Source organism: Lissotriton helveticus, chromosome 12 (genome assembly GCF_964261635.1).
Source record: "Lissotriton helveticus chromosome 12, aLisHel1.1, whole genome shotgun sequence".
In the NCBI taxonomy this organism is placed as follows: Eukaryota; Metazoa; Chordata; class Amphibia; order Caudata; family Salamandridae; genus Lissotriton; species Lissotriton helveticus.
The window spans coordinates 616,740,756-616,756,383 of NC_136073.1; the positions used below are offsets into that span (position 1 = coordinate 616,740,756).

Consider the following 15,628-nt stretch of genomic DNA (forward strand, 5'->3'; position numbering starts at 1 on the left):
TAAATGAAGGACCTGGGGCTAACCCAAAGTGGGAAGATGTATTAAGGAGGTAATGACTGAACCAAGAGGATGTGCTAGAATTTTGGCTAGGATTTTAACATTTGAACGTATTAGTGAAATTAATACTTCACAAGAAGCAATAAGTAAAAAGGAATGTATATGAAATACAATAGTTACAAAATATGACGTAATAACATTCAAAAGAAGAGACAGGAGAGATGAAAATCAAAAGGAGGGAGAAAAGCAGAAGGGAAAAGTAAAAAAGAATAGAAAAATGTGATACAAATCAGTATAGCACTACAGTAAAAACGACATTGAAAAAGACCATGATCAGGATTTAAGGGGTGAACTTGATTTGTCCTTCAGTTGTGAAGCCTTCCAAGATTTAAATGTATCACCATGAGACCATTTAGCTTTCATGGTTTCCCATCTTTCATGCTTATGTAAGTCTGAAGAGGTATTACAATTCAGGTCTTGTGTAGCTGCAGAGGGGGGAGACTTGTGTTCCATCTCTAAATCGTTTTCTTCCTAACCGTTTAGAAAATATTCCAAGTCATGAGGGTCAAAGTATTCCTGAGTATGTCCTTGACACATTATAGACATTGTTGCTTATTCATGAAGACTACATTTGGTTTACCGTAAGCTAGGACATAGAGCTAAGAATTGTTTCCTCTTAAGATTAATAGGAGCGGACAAGTCTGCGGTGATAATATGTGCTGTGTTGCAGGTGTATGAGTCATGTTTCCTTGCTTCCGTTATGATTTGTCAAGCCTGTTGATGGCGAAGGCAACAAGCCAGAATATGATGGCGCTGGGATGTAGGAGGAGAGTTTTTGGAATGGACTCGTTGAAATTCAAGTTGTGTAGAAAAGGTAAGCTTTATGAGGATTCAAATTAGAATCGTAAGAAACTGTAAAATATCATCCTACTCCATTTGTTCTGGAAAACCAATAATTCCGATGTTGTCCCTTCTACTTCATCTTCCAAGTCAAATGTCTTCTGTTGGAGGTACAATATGTCATGACTGTGTTCAGGAAGTTTATCAATTTGTGGTTCAGCCTCAGTGAGGTGACCATCTACAAGCTGCATATGAGAGTGAAATTGGGTACCCTCCCCCCAAAGAGACTTTACTTCCTGGGTATTTTCAGTCACTGCTTTGTTTACTGAAGCTATCGATTTTTTTATGTCGACAAGATCTTTAAGTAAAGTATACATTGTTGATGCAGGAATGTCTTATGAGGCTGCCATATTGGAAGGGGGATAGCTATTCGTTATAGTGGTCAATAAAGCATTGTTTCATGACATGTGTCTAATATGCTTACATTTCGACATGGAGTTAGAAATGGCTGAAAAAGAAAATAGAGATAACTTCTCCCTTATGTTTAACCTAAGCCACAATACATTTCTGAGGAGTGAGAGCAGCACTGCTATTGATGAGACCAAGAAAAGAAGGGCGAAGGGGAGGGAGAGTTGATTACTCACGGAGGAATTGGATAGTTTGTGGTTTTCTAGAATTTATAGCATTATCCTCAGTCTCTCAGTAGTAACACACTATTCACATTATTTCCCCATTTCAATTATTAGATAAGTGAGGTAATCTCTAGTCACACATTTTTCCCCTCAAGTTGCTCTTCTATCACTCCTCTGTGCCTCCCCACTAGCCACTGCTAATCAACTTCATTGCAGTGTACATTATCATAAGTCAATGTGAAGGAAGAAGGTTGAGCGGGTTATATTCAGCAGCCATTTGATCCAGTGGTGTAAAGCCATTCAATAGACAGTTATCAATTATGTCTTGTGCAGTCCGAGAAAGAAAAGTCCCTTGACAAATTAGCCATCAGTATCAATCAAAATAGGAAGCAAAATACATGGGAGAGGGGAACACCAGAAATAATTGATGGGGGAATGCTCAAGCAAATCAGTATTGAGTCAATGGTATGAAGTGCACACCTGTATTTCTCATTCTTGATATGCTCGATTCCCTCAAAATGCGTGCATCCTGGAATCGCGGTCCGCCCTACGGCCGCATGAATATGAAAATCCTGTTATTTGAGAACCCAATCGCTCCCTACAGAAGCACTGTTGCTTGGCATGAACCATTTGCCACACTTCTTATTCGTTTACGTTTTTTTATTCAATATATTCCAATGTTTTTAAAGTTTCACTGAGGGAAACATGTTTGAAGATACTGAAATGGTGAGCAGGATGCAACAAGTACAATGTCAATTGTTTGTTTAAAAAGTTGAAACTTTTAGATTAAAGTCATTGTTTATTTTGTAGTTAACCCCTGACGAAGAGCGAAGATGACGCTCGAAATGCATTGGGAATTAATAATACTACTGAGGATGTAACATGTATTGGTCCTGCTGTCGTGAAAAGGCCTGGACGGGCATACCTTCAGCATCAGACTTGCTATACATTGAAAGGATTTCATGTGATGAAATGGATTGAAACTTTAAAAACATTGGAATATATTGAATAAAAAGACGTAAACGAATAAGAAGTGTGGCAAATGGTTCATGCCAAGCAACAGTGCTTCTGGAGGGAACGATTGGGTTCTCAAATAACAGGACAAGCAATCAGTATGCCACGTGGGTACAAGAGCTCCCTCTTCAGCATGCTGTTTCCTTTGTATCGGGGGAAATAACGGAGGAGTGCGTCGCCAAATTAGAGACAAACAATGGAGCAGGACTCCGATGAGTCCACTCTGATGCACTAAACGCAGATGGATCAGCGAATCCCAACCATTACCTGCTAGGGGCTCTCGAAATGTCTTTCAGAGGTTCATGGTGCCTTCCTACCAACAGTCAGGTACGCGCCGAGCAGCTTGGGAATGTGTACTACGGCTCCTCAGGATGTGTTGTAGGGGGCGAGTTGTAGTATCGGTTGAATGAGCATGTTTCCAATGAAAATAATGCTCACCGCAGAGTCAGCTTAGTTTCCTGTCGATGAATCCCACATTATAGGGTGGCCAGACATGTAAGGGAGTCCAATAAATGACTCAGGTCTCCATTTTATATTTTTTTGTGGTTTGTATACCGCTGAGTGGGCAAAATATTTATTACCTGTCCTGAAGGCTGCTGGCTTTACTCAAGTGAGGCCAGCGCTAATTTTCCTCCAATCGCTAGCGGACATCCATACCATTTATAGTGTTGCATGCTTCCTAACAGCCGCCTTTAGATTAAGGAACTAAAGAATTCCCCGGAGTGCTTTATTTTAATCTTATTTTAAATACGGTTTTATCAGTAACCAATTTTAATTATTTATAAACATTAGGAAACAATGAGATTAATAATTTATTGTCATAATTGGTAATCAAATTCACTGATGTGTTTTTAAAAAAAAATTGTTTTGTATCTTGCCTTTTATGATTTTAACAAAAATCGAATAAAGTGTATTTTGACTGACTCAGGTCTCCCTTTCTTTCTCGGATCCTCAGAGGATAGCCGCCATTGCCTTTGGTGCCAAGCTCTGTCCCTTGGTTGGAGTTTTCCAACCCCTGCACAAACCCCTGTTTGTGAAGGGGTTAGATTCCCAAGTTGGGTGATATTTATTGCACCCTTCTTTAATTTTAACAGTTCAAACCAGCCGGAAATTGACAGAGGAATGCAGCATTTATGGTGACATGAGAATTTTGGAGTGGTAAGCACCAAAATTCATGTTATTTACTACAAACACAGAATAGGTGCTTTTTATAGCACCCTATTATTTCCAACCTGACAGTGTCAGATTTTGTTGAGTGCTATAAATAGTATCTACTCCTCCTACCAACTCGGACCATAATCTCAACTGACCCCACACAGTAAACGGATCGAAATACAGCACCTCATTCATTAAGGGTTCAGTTCTTCATCAAGTACCTACAGCAACAAATAATGGTTCAAACTATATGAATTTGCAAATAAAATTTAAATGATAGAACAAATGGTAATTCTGTGTGGTAATAACTTCACCAAACAGATTATCGATTGAATGCATCCAGATTACGGTTCTGACTACATGTGCTCGTCAGGGTTGATGATAATTATCAGATACTCAGGGATCACAATTTATTGGCTGGGAAAATTATCACCCATCGCCTCAATCCTCCTCCTAATAAATGGGAAATAGCATGCAATTTTTTTTAATCTTTCTGCAAAACAATTCACCTTTGAGTATTTACCAGGCTTCATCCCTGTCATTTTTGACCCGCAACAAATTTACCGGATGAGATCTACAGGGGATGTGATAATTACCACAAAACCAGTCATTGCAAACAGGAGTTTCCACAGGTTCGGAAAAGAGCAGACCACCTGTTAAAAGGGTCTGCGTAAGTGAAAATGTAATGTGTGGGGTATTTTGTCACAGTCATGATGTAGAAAGCTACCCTCTGAATGCAAAAAACGTGCTATTGCCTCCAACAAAATACTGACTGTACGTGTGCTAAATGGTGCATAATGGCAGGCTAAAACAACTGATGATTGTGCTTTGGATTTTGCCTCCGACTTCAACACTATACACTAAATTGGGCCATACATGTTTTTTTTGCTGTTTTCATCCCAGTTTCATGGTGGTTTACAGTTTGAGTGTTTTTCTGTACTGGAGATCTATGTTGGAAGTTAGTAAATAGTGTTTTTCAAGGATTTTGTTGGTGTTTTCATGAACTTCAATTGACTTTTGACATGAAACTAACACAACATTTAACAACATGCATGCAAAACAAAAAGTGATATTTTTCAGCTGTTATGGCCCTAAGGCCAGTAGCATAGCGAAGATGCCATGGACCCTGGTGCAAGTCAGAGAATTACCTCTTTGGCTGCTGTTTGGGTGTAACATACAGCAATCATCAGAGTTCAATGGGCCCTAGTGCCACTGCACCTGCTGCACCAATCGTTGCTGCGCTGCTGTGTATGACAAATAGGTCAGTAGAGAGGAGCTTTATAAATCTATACTTACATGTGCGTCATCCTTGAATTCATTTTGAAGGCGTCTACAGAAATGTGCTGAAGTCCGGTATAAGAAACTGTTCTAAAACAACATACAAAATTCTCATATGAGTCAAGAAAAGAACTCCGTGAAGCCCATGAACACTTGTTCAACAGTGAAGATGCTCACTTATTCTCATTTCTTTCTACCACCAGTCAATTCTACATGCTGTTCTCTTTTCAAAGACCATCTTTCACAACCTACCTCTCTTTTTTTGTTTTTCAATACCAGCCACTCACTTCTATACTACAAGGTTTTCCCCATTCAACACTGCATACTTAACCTTATTACAAACGAATGCAGCACCATCCTCAACTGTGTTCTGATGTATAGTAGGTGAATTGTCATGCTTAGTAGGGGAATTGTCATGCCTCTTCTAACTGCTTTTGAGTCGTTTTTGTTCAAATGTACAATCACCATCATCCTTCCTTACAATTCAGCCGAATTCCAAATCCATGTTTACTTAGGCTGCATTCAACTGCTTGCTCAATAGTCATCTAACAATATTGCTCAAATGCATAATAGAGTTAAACCTGGCCCACCATTACCCCCTTGTTTACATAAAACAGAGAAAAGATTTTGCGTTCCTTACAATGTGAGGTGTGTCACACAAAAGTCAAACATGAACTCTCCAATCACAAGATTTGTTCACATTAAAAATAACTGGTCCCATGCTAATCCCATAGAATCTTTACCAAAAACATGTTTTAGCCTGTTGAAATCCATGGTGCCCTCTAGTCTTTGGTTATTTCCCACACATCCTCAAATTCGTAGCCTTCTAACCACACTTTGTACTTGGAGTTGGATTGCAAGTTGTTTTACTTTGATGAATGATAAACTGTACCTCACTCTCAGATTTAATTCCTTCTCCCATTTTGATGTAATTTAAATGTTGTTAAATTATGGTGCAATGTGAAGCACTAGCATACCAACTGGTCCAGCTGCACTAAGGAAGCAGATGAAGGAAAAGATATATAACAAATAACTGTGATTTGGACACAGTAATAATTCAGTGGAAGAGAGTTACTCTCTCTTGGTGGGGCTAAGCTTCAAGGGCACCGTAAACATCCATGGCTGGTTCATGTTGATGATGCCGTCAGTCAGTGCTCCTCATTGTTTTATGATGTTCTAAGGACTCATTCCAGTAGGATCTTTACGACATCCACATTTTTGAAAAACAGCCTCTGTATTTTGAATCATCTGAGTTTCAGAACAAATTGTAAACTTCACTGCTCTTACCTCCCTTCTTTTTACAGTTAGCCTTGCATTGCACAACTAAGCATGGAGTCCTCACGTGTTACTGTAAAGTCTCACATCCATAAAATGGTTAATCATACAGAGCAAAATCTACAACAATCAAAACTCAATGAAAACAGGACTTACAGGTTTTTCAGCTCCTTGAAATTTTTCATGTCAACTTGTGTTAACTCCACCAAGTCTTTTTGATTCTCGATGATCCTGTAGAAAGGACGAAGAGGTTGTGAATGACAGTAGAGGTGAGTTGTCTTGAAATCACAATGACACAGAGTGGCACAAATTTCTATTAATTCACACTAGGCATGGAAATTGGAATGGATTAGTTGGCTGTGTTGAAAACCTTGTCCAAGAGCACTTGAAATCAAAGCATCCTCTTGCATTCTGTGCACCTGCACGCACACACACACACGTACACTATCTCTGTCTCTGTCTTTCTCTCTATGTCTGTTTCTGTCTCTCTCTCTCTCTCTCTGTCACACTCTCACTTACACTACTTAGTGGAGTAGTGTGGCTCACTGGTTAGAGGCGGCAGGCCCGAGAGCAGAAGTCAGCCTGGGACCAGGGTTCAATTCCCGACGCGGCAGGGTCGTGGACCTTGGTCAGCGGACTCGATAATTCTCGCTTCGGTGCTTACTCTAATCAGGGGTTCCACTCGGCAACTCTGGGCATTAGCTTGCCTAATCTCCACAACGGCCCCACCAATTCCGGGGATGCCTGGCTCCACCTTGGGGACTCCCAGCAAGGGACCATCCCACAGGGAAAGCCAGGACGGGTTCCCCAGAGTTATACAGCGCCGGGACGCCCCGTTGCTGGGGCAGCTGTGCGCTTTACAAGTATACTACATTTACATTTACATTTACATTTACTTCACACAATCCTTGGCATGTACATCACAGTACTCCTTGCTAGGCTCATAACTTTAATCCTTGCCTCACACATCATGCTGCACCTTGTCACTCGCATTTTTCCTCAGCAGCCAAATCTCTTGTGGGTCTATTTAAAAACGTAAATGACACTAGTGCATGGGTACTCACAAACTTTCTCTCGGGGGCCGAATTTACAGTGTGGTTTGTGTCCGAGGGCCGCATCGGTGGGGGGGGGGGGGGTCAGTGGAGGAGGGGGCGGGGCTAGAGCAACAAAAAAAACTGTGACCTTGAGGTTGAACACAGGACCCTGCAGCGGACGCCTTCGTCTACTGAGCCACCAGACCCGGCATACACACATCTCTCTCTCTCCCTCTATCTTCCTCTCTCTCCCTCTCTGAACCTCTCTCTCAACCTCTCTCTCCCTCCCTCTCTCCCTATTTCTCCCTCTGTCTAACTCAGACTGTCTCACTCCCTCTCACTCCCTCTCTCTCCCTCGCTCTCTCCCTGACTCCCTCTGTCTCACTCACTCTGACTGTCTCACTCCCTTTCTCCCTCTCTGTCTCCCTCTCTCTCCTTCCCCCTCCCTCTCTGTCTCCCTCTCTCTCCTTCCCTCACCCTCTCTGCCGCCCTCCTCACTCTGTCGCCCTCCTCCCTCCCTCTGTCTGTCACCCTCCCCCTCCCTCCTCCCTCCCTCCCTATGTCTGTCACCCTCCTCCCTCCCTCTCCCTTTCTCTGTCTCTCTCTCTGTCTACCTCTCTCTGTCTCCCTTCCCGCCCTCCATCGCTCTCCCTCTCTCTGCCTCCCTTTCCCTCCCTCCCTCGCTCTCCCTCCTTTTCCCTCCCTTGCTCTCCCTCTCTCTGCCTCCCTTTCCCTCCCTCCCTCACTCTCCCTCTGTCTGCGTCCCTTTCCCTCCCTCTCTCGCTCTCCCTCTCTCTGCCTCCCTTTCCCTCCCTCCCTCGCTCTCCCTCCCTCTTCCTCCTTTTCCCTCCCTTCCTCGCTCTCCCTCTGTCTGACTCCCTTTCCCTCTCTCCCTCGCTCTCCCTCTCTCTGCCTCCCTTTCCCTCCCTCCCTCACTCTCCCTCTGTCTGCCTCCCTTTTCCTCCCTCCTTTCTTTCCTTCCCTCGCTCTCCCTCTGTCTGCCTCCCTTTCTCTCCCTCCCTCGCTCTCCCTCTCTCTGCCTCCCTTTCCCTCCCTCCCTTGCTCTCCCTCTGTCTACATCCCTTTCCCTCCCTCCCTCGCTCTCCCTCTCTCTGCCTCCCTTTCCCTCCCTCCCTCGCTCTCCCTCTAACTGCCTCCTTTTCCCTCCCTCCCTCTCTCTGCCTCCCTTTCCCTCCCTCCCTTGCTCTCGCTCTGTCTGTCTCCCTTTCCCTCCCTCCCTCGCGCTCCCTCTCTCTGCCTCCCTTTCCCTCCCTCCCTCACTCTCCCTCCCTCTCCCTCCTTTTCCCTCCCTCCCTCGCTCTCCCTCTGTCTTCCTCCCTTTCTCTCACTCCCTCTGTCTTCCTCCCTCTACCTCCCTCTGTCACCCTCTTCATCTGTCCCTGCCTGTCTGTGCTCGGGCTGAGACAGCTTCAGGGCACACACACACACACACACACACACACACACACACAGCCGCACGAGCACTTCACAGACCATTTGTATGTTAATGAGGCTTTTGTCTTTCACCTCTTAGCGCCCCTGCCCCTGCAGCTCCACTCTGACTATCACGGAATGCCTGGGCCCCCACAGAGTAGCAGAGTCTCGGCCCCCAGTGTTTTCAGCCTTTTTTATTTATTTTTAACACGGGTAAATTGTCTGCAAGGTCCTCGGGCCGCCAGGGAAGGCTTGCCGGGCCGCTGACGGCCCGCGGGCCATACTATGAGTACCCATGCACTAGTGAGTAAGTCTGCACATGCAATTACTCTTACACTTCCGAGCAAATATGCTAATTTTGGTTACTCAAACAGTCCTAGTGTAAAATTACTCAAAAGTATAGATTTATCTATCTCCACCCCCTAATAAAAGGGGGTGGAATCAAATTTACGGGTGTAATGTATTATTAAGAAAAACAATAGTAAGTTCAATACTAAATAAGATCAGTTTGCTGGTACAGCAGCAACCACCATAGAAAATAATGGAGGTAGGAATTTAAAATAAAACCCCATAGGAAATATTGTTAAATTACTTTATTTACAAAAATTAAGAGTAGAAATACGTATTTTAATAATTAAACTATTTAAACAAAAATAGTACAGTTTTCTATTCATTTATAAAATATTTTAATAACAGTCGGAACTTCACTGTAATCCCCTATGGATGTCGTTTCTGCCATCGGGAATGCGAAGTTGGTTTCTCACAGCCTTTCTGTGCAGGCCTTTCCAACTCGGGAAGGCTGTCGGAAAGCAACTTTTGGGGCCCTTAGCAGGGCCCCCTTGCCTCCGTGGCCTACGTTTGGTGGTGTGCCCACCACAGGGTGCAGGGTTTTACACACACACACATTTCTTTGTGGGAGCCTGTATTACAGCTGGTTTATGGCCATAACACAAACTCCCATAGAGAAATGCGTGTATCCGACAGAACAAGTTTGGGTCGCATCGTAATCAGGTGGTCAGAGCCGCTGACCGGAGGTCGGTTGGTGCCGAGACCGAGACAGTGTCGGTCAGAGACAACTCCGACCGACATCTTAATAAGTCACTAAGTATTGACTGAGTTTTTAGCCAGAATCATACTAACATAGCCCAAGACGGGGCTCATATGACCACTGTACAATGGGACTCAAGATCACAGTGCTAGAAAGGACTTAATTCTTGGGTGCTTTCGATGCTAGACCGTAAAAAACAACAAAGTCCATGGGTAGAGAGGCAATTTGAAATCAGTTTTGATTTATTTATTGCGTTCCAAGTCAGCACAGATCTTTTGATTTTACTAAAATATTATGCATAATATATTTACTTATCTGGGCTTTCAGCTAGCTCTTCTTCTTTTAGTCTTTTGTTGGGAAATTCACATTCTTCTTCTGTCCATTGCAGCATTCAGCGCGGGGTACTGGGTGAGCCCACTACAGCTATTGGCTCACTTCACTATGAGTAATGGCATTCTCCCCTTTCATAATGAGCGTACCCTCACACAAAGTAGTTCCCATAATTGCCAGGGACCACTATGGCAAGGTGTGCTTATTGAGAGTAAAACGTTGTTATGCTTTTGGCCAATGTATTTTTTTAGATTGGTGAGGGCACAAGTCATGTAAAACAAAAGGAGCATTGGCGAAGTCAAAAGACTGTTGGCCATTAATAGACCTGTTTGGATTTGCCAATGCTTGTTATTAAATATTGCATTTGTAGGAAGAGGCAGCAAGGCTCCATCTGGGGACTGGGGAAGACGTGCATGACCTAATACACTAACAGGTGCAATGCATTTCTTCACTTGCAGATGGAAGAATCCCAGAAATGTTTCTTAGGCTCACAAGCTCAATTGCTCTGCTCTACCTCACAAGTAGCAGAAAGCTCCAGTACCATGTGTGCAGCCATTGAATCTCCAGAAAGAGCTTCCCCCAGAGTTGAGAAGGCCAAGGAGAGACTGGTGGGGTGTGGTCGATTAGCCATTCATTGGCATGGCAAGCTCTGCCATCATTAGTGGATAAAGCCTGTGCCTGCTGATTCTTTTGTCCTTGTGCAGCGTTCCCTCTTCAAAGGAGACTGGAGACAAGATTGGCGGGGCTAGGATGGATGGCATCCATCCACAGCTGGCACAACCCCACATGCCATTTTCCATAGCTCTAACCTTCAGCCAATCATTGCAAGGAATGAAGTTGAGGGGGGTTATGAGCCACATGGTATTGTGCTCTCCAGGCACCAGGATAAGGCTAAGAACCAAAAAGTGAAGACTATTTCCTGGATATTGTAAGCCGGTGATGATGGATGGACGCAACACAACCATACCACTGCATCTTTGGGCACGACTCCAACACGCATAATCACAATATACATTTCAAGCTCACTTGCAGCCCAGCTTCCAACTTCAAACTCTCCCCACTCTCTGAATTCTCTTAATCACTAGGCAGCAACATCTGTCTGCCTCTGGTGGCGTCAATGTGCAATGCTCACAATGAAAGGCACTGATGTATGTTTGCACTCTATGCTGTGGTTGCAAAACATAAAGTGTGCAGTATTCACTTTCTGGTCCAACTAATGCAATAGTTTGCCACTGAGGACAACAAACCTAATCACCCATATTTCAATATCAATTTTCTAGTAAATCGGACGCAATTACATCTTTAACAGTTAATAAAAGAATGAATAAAAAACAGGAACTTGAAAATGTTCAACACTGGAAATATAGATAGAGGTGATGGTCAAATGTGAGTAATAGAATCTATTAAGAGAAGCGGGGATGAGAGCACAGACCATGTAAAGGAGTTGGATTATAGCATTGTAATGGGGGAGTATATTGAGATAGAGGTGGCGGGAAATGACAATTAGGGCCTTATCCGCCAAGACCCATTTGAAAACCAGGATGTGTAGTTTGCACAATGACGTGTTTGTGAACGAAATGTGAAATTTGTGATGCGACCTATGAACTAGTAAGCCACATAGCAAGCTGTCTTTTTGCAGGGGCTCGCAAAATTACTAACCCTGGGCGTAGTTCGCGTAGTAGCACTATGCATAGCTACGCGAAGTGCACTTCGCACTATGCGAGCTATGCGTAGCTACGCGAATTGCGTAGTGCACTGTGCAAAATGCTGTTCGCACTGAATGCACAGTGCCAGATGCTTTTCCACACTGTGCAATCAGTGCAAACCGCACCTTGCACTGTGCTAGCAGTTGTTTTCTGCCGCTCAAGTAGATTTCTACTCGAGCGGCAGCTTTCTCAACGCGGATTGGTAGTTTCTCATCGCAAGCGGTCGCGAGCATACGCGACCACTCGCAATGAGAAACCTGACCTCCCTGCGTTGAGAATCTCGCCGGGAGGTTTATTTTCCTCACTCGCGATCGGCAACTTGATGTTGCTGATCGCGAACGAGGAAAAAGTCTCACCGGGATGTAATTTTGCTCGCTCGCAGTCGCCAACTTGCCGTTGAGGACCGCGAGCAAACAAAAAATGACCGCTGCACTACGCTACGCGTGTTTGCACTGTGCTATGTGCAATGTGCAAAGTAGCGCAAAGTTTGCAAACTACGCGAGCGTAGCGTAGTGCTTCGCCCAGGGTTAAAAATGACCTGTCTAATGAATGTTAATTAGGCAGGTTACAGTTTGTGACCACATACCATGGGATTTGATTCTGAGGATGGATGCCTAAAGGAACAGCAGATCCCTTTCCCTGTGTATGCATTCCCAAAAATTGAATTTTTTTTAAAAAGCTGCCGAGGTCCATTAAAGGGACGGATGCTGCTTTTGAAGCAAATGCTTCCTGTTCGACAAGACATGGGGGGCGGGGGGGGAGCACGCTGTGGTACATCTTTGGGAAGTTCACTAGAGGTGTGCCGTGTTTTACACCTTAGAGGTTTTGGAAAGCTTCTGTTTCTCACCATTTGCAAAGGTTCCTGGTCTCAGTTTGCTTTGGATCGTGCAAAGATTTACTGCCCACAGCAATATCATTTTTACTGCATTGAATGATAATTTTAACAGTAATAAAACAATGGCAAATGTTTGCAGAATTTTTCTTTCAATTTTACCCATTGTGACATACATTTTTGATAAATTCAGAATTTTCACAAATGTGGGGAAAACGTTAATCTTTATAACTTTGTAAAGCTGTGAGGTTTTTCTTAGAAATTTGGGAAGATTACAAGAAACAGAGCTTGCAACTTTGCACACCCCTAAATTTAAACTCAACCTTCCATTTGTCCAAGGTATGCTATAGCCTCAGCGCAACAAATTTGTATGATTCCCCCAAACAGCTTTTCTCACTGTAAATTCATTTGCTTCCTTCTGGGGAACATGAACTTAGCAGGGAACTGGGCACAGACACCTCAGAGTTAGATGTTGTTGAATGCCAATGTGAATGGAGTCTCTAGGCCCCAAGAAAAGTATTGAATAATATACCTTGCAATGTTTTGAAGTTATAGATAGGTTTTCTTTTAAATTGAAATTTGAATGTCTTGCATTTAAAATGCCTCCAATCCTCCATCCAATCATATTTCACATTGAAGATTATGGGTAACTAATCTTCCAGCAAAAATCTAGTATAATTTCTTAGGGCATTATTCCCAGATTACACCTTCCTCCAATGAGGGTGATAATGTTTGTTACACAGACTGCTTGAATATGGTATCAACCATCTTTCAACCATCTTTAAGTTTCCAGTTCAGGGGATACAGAACTTAAGGCTATTTTCATCCAGTCAGCTCCTCAGTGTTTCTAGCACTTGAGAATGTTTACAGTATACTATAATCGTGAAAATAGATTTGGGGCACAGGACGTGATTGGAGGAGTCCATGTTGGATATAAATTAAAGTGTAGAAAATCAGGTGTGGAAATGTCTGATCACAAACACAATTTTTTAACTATGAACTCTACTGTCACTCCCATCATCCAAGATGCCACATTTAGACAAATGTAGATGAAACAGACTGCATATCCCAATAGGTGGTTTGTTAACTGCCTGATAGCCACTTTGTGATGAAAGACTCTGTCAGCTTACAAAAACATAAATATAAAATACTGTATGTCGTTTCCGGTAAGAACAGTCATTTCCATGATCTCATAAAATTGTCTCTATATCACAAAGAGCCGGAATGCAATGCTAGCCTGCATCAGTGGGTGGTTGATTGAGCCACAAATCCTGAGGGATGTTTGATGAGGCACCATAATGTGGTCAGTTCTGCCTCTAGCCTGATATGAGAATGAACTTTCATTTGGTCGAAATCTTGGCAGCCAGTAAGCATCATCAATTGTAATTATGAAACCATAAAATGCCCAGATCCTCAGCAAAGTGCTCTGTGGTTCCTCTAAGAAGCTAGTGCTCTGTGTATGACCCTGGATACACACAGTCGCAGCGAGCTTCCGTCAGGCTGCAACAGCGCTTTCCTCGCTCGCTGACTTGCGGGGTATTCTGCTCTAGCCACTTGACAACCTTCTTCTATTCCACTCACACAAAGTGATTCTACTGGAATGGATGAGAGAATGGGTCCATGACTCTTAAGTGGGCTGGAGATTTGTGGTCTCATTACGGAGCCTGTGAAAGGTGCCGCATTGGCTAAAGCTTGACTTAAAGCTGCAAGCTTTATTTCCAGGATGGGAACTGCAAACACAGAATGCCACAACAGTGCCCTAGAACACAGGCCATATTTTAGAGAAGATGCAGTTTTCATCATGAGATTTTAAATCTGCATGATTACATCTAAGATGCCTGGATATGACTTGTAGAGCTTAAGTGCTGATAGCCAATTGCTTAAGTAGCTCAAATCGACTGACAGCTCCACAATGCCTGACAAAATCTGTAGTGTTAGAAAAGACAGTTTCACACGGAGAACGATGTGGTGAAGAAGCAGTGGCGTAGCTAGACCTTTTGCCACCTGCGGTGGTTCCAGCGTTTGCCGCCCCGCAACGCCTGCGGGTAGGAGCCCGCAGGGGGTTGCTACCCTTTAACGCCCCCCTTGCTAAAACACTGTTAATAAACTTGTAAACAAGATCCGACTTACTATTTAAATTGTTGGGAGGAGGAAGGCTACATTCTCCATAAGGGAAAAAGAGGCTGCTTTATGGGCAAGGATTAAAAAACAGTTTTGCAGGCAAGTCACAATGGCTCGGATTTCAAGTGGGCTAGGGAAAAGTGAGGTATTTTGTAACCCAGTAATCACCGGCACCTGGAGGTCAGATGTTTATTGCACACAGTAAATACCTCATTTTCCAAGGTTTCACCTGGGAAATGAGAACGTACATGCATTTGTGAATTCATGAGTACTGCACCGGATTCCGCATATATCAGAATCAATCAATGTTTTTCTCCTGGACAATGTAGTCAGGTTTGACCTGCTATAATTCAGCAGAGGACAATTGTAAGGGTGCAAATCTCAGAGTTCCAATCCTCTGCATACAATTTCCACAGGGATTAGAATGTGCCAGTCGGAATTCTCATCGTTCTCAAACCATTTCAGCTGATCCGGCCTCCGCTACATCCAAAATGGGCATCTGGCAAGTCGAAATAACATTAACATTCTCATTGTATCCAATGGAAGTCAACTCAACAAATACTTTTAGGTATAGCCATGTTAAGAGGGCTTGAAATATCCACTAAGTGGAGCATAAAATCTCTTGATCCCCAAAAAAGGAACCTCTAAACCACTCCAGCACATGTGACAATAACACATATTCTAAATTACATCAGATCTTTCTGCCTTCACAGAAAGCAGCATATTCTCTTGCTCTCTTGCAATGAGCCCTAACTTGAAGAAAACATGATACAACAGTATACTTATTATCAGCGTTCTTGCTTTACTTGGACATCAGACACCTCAAAATAGATAGGCCAACCATGGCTCCATTTACATAACCAAATACACCCCTCATGGTGTCCCAACAGGATCATCTTTAAGTTCATCCTTCTTTGATATATATGTTGCCC

At 43.4% G+C, this 15,628-nt stretch overlaps 1 protein-coding gene across 2 annotated transcripts in view; it reads right to left on the minus strand.

The window, feature by feature from the left end:
• The window catches only part of NTRK1 (neurotrophic receptor tyrosine kinase 1), a 541,605-nt gene that overhangs the window by 193,307 nt on the left and 332,670 nt on the right, over nucleotides 1-15,628 (minus strand). For both annotated transcript variants that reach the window (XM_078669330.1, XM_078669329.1), the window contains exons 2-3: nucleotides 6,348-6,422; nucleotides 4,935-5,006 (exon numbers count right to left, since the gene is read on the minus strand). In XM_078669330.1, coding sequence (XP_078525456.1) covers nucleotides 4,935-5,006; nucleotides 6,348-6,376 — 101 coding nt within the window. In that variant the 5' untranslated portion in view covers nucleotides 6,377-6,422. The remainder of the gene's footprint in view (nucleotides 1-4,934; nucleotides 5,007-6,347; nucleotides 6,423-15,628) is intronic.